This window comes from Atractosteus spatula, chromosome 25 (genome assembly GCF_055471065.1).
Source record: "Atractosteus spatula isolate fAtrSpa1 chromosome 25, fAtrSpa1.hap1, whole genome shotgun sequence".
Classification (NCBI taxonomy): domain Eukaryota; kingdom Metazoa; phylum Chordata; class Actinopteri; order Semionotiformes; family Lepisosteidae; genus Atractosteus; species Atractosteus spatula.
Window position 1 is genome coordinate 1,241,183 of NC_142730.1, and position 5,944 is coordinate 1,247,126.

The 5,944-nt window shown below is 56.9% G+C and overlaps 1 protein-coding gene across 1 annotated transcript; it reads left to right on the top strand.

The window, feature by feature from the left end:
* Positions 1–1,928: 1,928 nt before the first annotated feature.
* Positions 1,929–5,944, top strand: fpr1 (formyl peptide receptor 1). Its single transcript, XM_088905273.1, has 2 exons — positions 1,929–2,939; positions 4,305–5,944. The coding sequence occupies exon 2, from the start codon at positions 4,319–4,321 to the stop codon at positions 5,462–5,464; it is 1,146 nt and encodes a 381-aa protein (XP_088761399.1). The 5' UTR covers positions 1,929–2,939; positions 4,305–4,318; the 3' UTR covers positions 5,465–5,944.

Below are 5,944 nucleotides of genomic sequence, written 5' to 3' on the forward strand. Positions count from 1 at the left end.
CAAAGGAAGAAACCGCTGTCGAAAGAGCAGAGGAAATGTGTTCATTTTGTCTTTTTAAAAAGGGTCATTGCCAGAAGTGTTGGTGTGCGAGGAGTATGTGTGTGTTTTTGAGAGTGTGTATCTGTGTGTATCACTGTGTGTTTTGTGTTTACAGGTCAATGTGGACGCCGCCCGCCGCCAGTTTCTGAGTTTCTGAGCTCCACATCTCTGCGCCGAACTCGAGTCTTTTTGGAAAGAGGAAACGGGCGTGTTTCTCCGGCCGCTGTTGCTCAATCACCCTCCTCCCCCCCCGCCCCTGTCCAGGGCAGGACGGACATTCCTGCGTGCTGAAACCCCTAACGGTAAACCCCATCCCTGAGGTGGCATCTGTGCTTCACGTGTTCTGAGCCGACAGTCTGTTTCAGAAGCGTCTCTCTGCGTCGAGAGAGATTCCGGCCAACTGAAGTCCTCCGGGCCTCCGCTTCGTGCAGAAAGTAACAAGGTGTACTAGAGCTGCAGACCATGACTTCAAATGACTGATTCATATCGCTACTAGAGGAAGAAGCCGTAAAATAATTAATGTAATTGTTACTGTTTTTTAAAATGATTTTTTTTTCCCCTCGACTGTGGGTTTTCCATCGCCATAACAGCAGTCTCTGCGGGTTTTGCTAATGAACCGTTGTGTGATAATTGCCCCTGGTTTGACTTCGGCAGAGAGCCGCCGCGACTTCTAGAAACCGCCCCCACGGAGAAGCGCGCTCCTCGCACTCAGCGCCCAGGCGGGATGTAGCTCTCGGGCATACGGGTTTCAACCACCCGTTATCCCTCCTCCTCTTCTCCTGTTTCCACGCGCGACGGCGATCCCGGTGGAACCAGACGCGTCCCGGAGAGCCGACTGGCCCGCCCACGTCCGCGCCGTGGTGGGGGGGGGGGGGGTGTTCGTGCCGGTGGTCGAGGCCCGCGTGCTTGTTTTGGCTTCGCTTCCGCTTTCCGGGTTCGGGTTTTTCTTGGAGCTCAAAACAACGTAAAACGAAGCTTTCAACTCCGTAGCTGGTCCGATCTCTCTCTCTCTCCAGACCCGTGTTGATTTCCTCGGTCTGGTGCTCGAAGTGAGTGCAGAGATAATTTTACTAATTCATGACGATGCCTGGCGGAGTATATAGCGCCTTTCTTCTTTCCAGACGGTCCAGAAAGCCGGGGCGCCGGCGGTCCCGCCCCAGTCCCACGGCAGACGCGCGCTGGTGGAGCGGGCCAGCGCAGAGAGCGGAGTGCCCTTCGGATTGAGCTCAGGACGGAGTCGGGGACACGGGAGGGACAGACAGGCTCAACGACAGATAAACACGAACGTGTCTGGGGCTCGTTCCCGTCTTTAAAGGCGGTATCGTCAGTGTTGAGTAAACACGAGGCGGCCGACGCCCTTGTTTGAGCTGAAGGGAACTGCTTGTTCAGGTTGGCCTTGAAGGATGTAATTGGCCCTTCAGGAGCGCGGTAATAACGGGCTGCGTGTCTATTTGTGGCAGCAGCGCTTTCCTGTCAGACGCTGATATCACCTGGGGGCACAGCAGCGGTTTCTCCGTATGAACACGCGTCTCCTCCCCCCTGCGCCTCGCACTGCCCCGGTGCGTCCCAGCAGCAGCAGCCGCCGGACACAACACCCGGCCCCACACTGAGCGGACACGAACACGCCAGTGCTGTCTGCGACTGATCCAGTAACTGCAGTCACACCGGATATTTGTCCTAATGAAACCGCCGTTCAGGAGGCAGAAAAGTCTTCTGTAACGCACAATACAGTGCACATATCGGAGCAGACACTAACACAACAGTACTGTATCTACTACTGAAAGTGTACCTGCTGTTACACGCACTACTGCCTAGTCCTGCATTCAAGAGACCAGCTGCGCTGACCCATAGACTGAGCACAAAAGGAGCAGGCCCTAACCCAGCAGGGCTTGTTGCAGCTGGGGTCCTTGCAGGGCCTGACGCAGATGCTCACTCGGGAACGCCAGTGGCGTGTTTGCGAGGAGTGGGCGCCTCAGGACTAACAGCCCGCCCCGCACAGGGTGTCCTGGGGGAATTCTGCGTGCGCACCGACACCCCTGTCACGTCAAGTAACTGCTTTTCAGTTCAGTTTCTAGGATTCGCACAGATGTCTGGTTGCACAGGACCCGAAGGAGATTGGAGACAGGAGTCCCGCATCTCTCCTCAAGACCGCCGCGATACAGGAGTCCTCTGTCCAGCGGGACAACAAGGGTAAAAGCACAACACAGGACGGTACATCACAGTGAAATCAGGGTAAAAACACAGTACAGTGCGGTAATCACAGTGAAATCAGGGTAAAAGCACAGTACAGTGCAGTACAGTCCAGTGAGATCAGGGTAAAAGCACAGAACAGTACAGTGCAGTAAATCCCAGTGAGATCAGGGTAAAAGCACAGTACAATGCGGTAAATCACAGTGATATCAGGGTAAAAACACAGTACAGTGCAGGAGCTACAGCGTAGGGAGTTGTAGTAATATTAAATTAAACCGCAAAACATAGCCAAGAAAAAAAAAAACGTGTTGTTACAACGCATACAAAATCCGTGAAAAACAGAGTGACTAACAGGCCTTCAGCCGAGCAATTGTCGGTTTAGCAACTCAGCACTTTCTGCGGGTGAGAGAGGAAAACACAAATATTTTGACCGAAATTAACATGTCAAGAGCGCCGGACAAACTAGCCGCCCCCAGGTCCCCGACTTCACCCGAGGGGCGGGCGGTCCGCTTCGGGTCTTTCCGCTGTTTCTGCAGCGGGGGGGGCGGGGGCTGCGAGCTCGCGACCAGTCCCCTCGCCCTCCGCGCGCGACGTCACCGCATCGCCGGGCTTTAAAAAGACAGGTCTGGCGCGAGAGGCGAGGCAGAATTTGGAAAGTTTTGCGGGACTAAACTGGGATAGGAGAAAGCACACATCTTCAAAAAGACAAGGTAGGATGATTTTATTATTATAATTATTATTATTAAGGTGTATCTCTGACTGCTGTAACTCCTCCAAGTCTGCAGTGTATCGTATTCCTGATGGTTTCAGAAACGGATATATGACTTGAGTAATTTAAAGCTAATTTCCACCCCCCCCCCCCCACGCTCCCGATTATAACGCCCAAACCAGCAAAAATCCGATTCTGAAAGCAACTTTTGTTGTCGTCAGTAAAAGTCGGGTGCAGTGCGGTTGTTCTGTTCGGTGGTGTGTCGCCGTTTGAGTGTCGGGCGTGATCGGCTCACCCCCGTGGGCGGGGGGTCTCGCGCTTGACGACGATGAGCACCCCGCGGTAACACAACACTCAACACAGTTAACCCTGCGCACTATAACACACTGCGGCAACCTGGTTTATACTGAAGTACACTGTGGTGTATACTGTAATATACTATAACACACTAGATGTTGCGAAACGTCAGATATCCTGTTTGATATCTCTTTAGTATCGCGGATCTTATGTCGCTTCCTGCCGTCTTAAAAGGTGTCTTAAAAGTTGATCAGCGGGGTGCTTTATCTCGTACTGCCACAGTCTCGAGTCAGACCGCTTCACGCTCGTGCTTCCAGGGGCGAGGGTGGGCCGGTTTGGTCGTCCTGGCGACGTCGATGAGCTCTGCCATCGACCTCACACCTCGCCTCGGCCTCACCCTGCGGGCTACAGCGTGGCTAGCTCCCCCTAGCGGCCGAAGGGAGGTAGTGCGGCTTCGGGCTCGCCGGCGTAGCCATCGAGCGGCGCAGAGATCTCCAGCCCTGGTCCAGGGGAGCTCCAGTAGGTCACAGTTGAACCACCAGTTTAAATCACAGATGTTCTAAAACATGGAACAATTCCATTGTAATTAATTGGGTGAGGTGATCAATTAAGTAATTTACAGATCATTTAGGGCTAAATCTTCAGCCCTCAAGGACTAGAGTTCTCTTAATTGGACAGACGTTGGCAGTCTCACTGGCCGAACTAGAGACCCCTGTAAGACCGACTGGACTGGGGCTCCCCAGGACCAGGGCTGGAGACCCCTCCAGCGATCGTGACACCGCGGGGAGGTCGAGGAGCCCCTGGGCTGGATGACGAATCCCGTCTCTCGGCTCCTGATCGTCCCGCTCCGCGCGTATCCACAGTAAGTGCGGGCAGCTCGCAGAGTCCGCGCTCGGTTCAGAGACCCAGTCCCCAGAGCGCCGACACAGCCACAGTCGTTGCTCGTGTTCCGATGACGTGTCCAGGTTCCGTGCGATGAGTGTCGGAAAGCGAGCGCCGGGCCGGAGTGGGCGGCTGGCGCACGCAGGCAGAGCGACGTCACGAGCCACTTCCTCTCTCCACTGCACAGGAAGCCCCTCAGCGATGATGGAGGACGACCTCAACGCCACGGCGACCCCGTATCCCGGCAACGGCTCGCTGGGCAACGACACGGAGGGGGACTACTACGAGGACTATGAGGACGAGTTCGCCGAGCTGCGGCGCTCGCTCAACATCATGTCGCTCGTGGTCTACAGCCTGGCCTTCCTGCTGGGGGTGCTGGGCAACGGCCTAGTCATCTGGGTGACCGGCTTCAAGATGAAGAAGACGGTCAACACGGTGTGGTTCCTCAACCTGGCCGTGGCCGACTTCCTGTTCACCGCCTTCCTGCCGCTCAACGTGGCGTACACCGCCATGGGCTTCCACTGGCCCTTCGGCCGCTTCCTGTGCAAGGCCAACAGCACGCTGGCCTTCCTCAACATGTTCGCCAGCGTGTACCTGCTGGCCGTGATCAGCGCCGACCGCTGCCTGGCCGTGGTGTGGCCGGTGTGGGCGCAGAACCACCGCAGCGTGCGCGGCGCCTGGGCGGTCAGCGGCGCCGCCTGGCTGCTGGCCCTGGCGCTGAGCGCGCCCTACTTCGTGTTCCGGGACACGGCGCCGGCCTACCACGACGAGAGCGTGATCAACTGCTTCAACAACTTCGCCTTCTCCGACGACTACGAGACGCCGGCCGTGGTGCAGCTGCGGCTCTTCCGCCACCGCGCCATGATCGCCGCCCGCTTCCTGCTGGGCTTCGCGCTGCCCTTCGCCGCCATCGTGGCCTGCTACGCCGTCATCGTGTGCCGGCTGCGGCGCAACCGGGCGCTGGCGGCGCGCGCCGGCCGCACCTTCCGCATCATCGCGGCGGTGGTGGCGGCCTTCTTCCTGTGCTGGGCGCCCTACCACGTCTTCGTGCTGCTGGAGATGTGCAACCACATGGCGGCCGAGTTCAGCCCCGCCCTCAACCACGCCACCACCATCGGCGTGCCCATCGCCACCAGCCTGGCTTTCCTCAACAGCTGCCTCAACCCCCTGCTCTATGTCTTCATGGGCCAGGACTTCCAGGACAAGGTGCGGCGCTCCGTGCTGTCCGTGCTGGAGAGCGCCCTCACCGAGGAGGCCTCCCACTCCCACTCCCACTCCCACTCCCACTCGCTCTCCGCGTTCGGCCAGCGCAGCAGGGACAAGTCCACCTCCGGCGCCGAGCTGTGAGCCGCCGGCCCGTTCCCAGGGGGCACCTGGCCCCACGGCCGGGCGGCGGGATCCCGTCCCCCGCAGGACTCGGAACGCCGCTGCTAGGAGAGGAAGTGCGGCTCCGACAAGGCCAGCCCCTTTCCCACAGAAGGGACACATTCCTGTGATTTCTCGTGAATCCGCAGATGGGAAAGATGGGACCCGGCAGGAGCCATTCAGGAAAACTTGACGATTCCAACCTCTAGACGTGATCGTCACTAGTAACCGCTTCTGCGAGACTGGCGGAGCTGGTTTTAATATTCTCCCACTCCTGTGTCCAGTGTGTTCACAGGCACAGCAAACCAAGCACAAGTATTATCTGTGCGCAGTAGAGAAGAAAACTGAGTCTGTGTGTCTGGTCTCTTCTTAAAACCGCAGGAACCTTTTTTTTAAAAAAAAAAAACACTTCACTATTGTCCTTAATCAAAATAAAGGGTTTATATTAAAAAAAAAACAAAA

What these genes read in the sequence shown, in the direction of transcription:
- fpr1 (XM_088905273.1), top strand. Translation starts at nt 4,319, where the DNA reads ATGATGGAGGACGACCTCAACGCCACGGCGACCCCGTATCCCGGCAAC.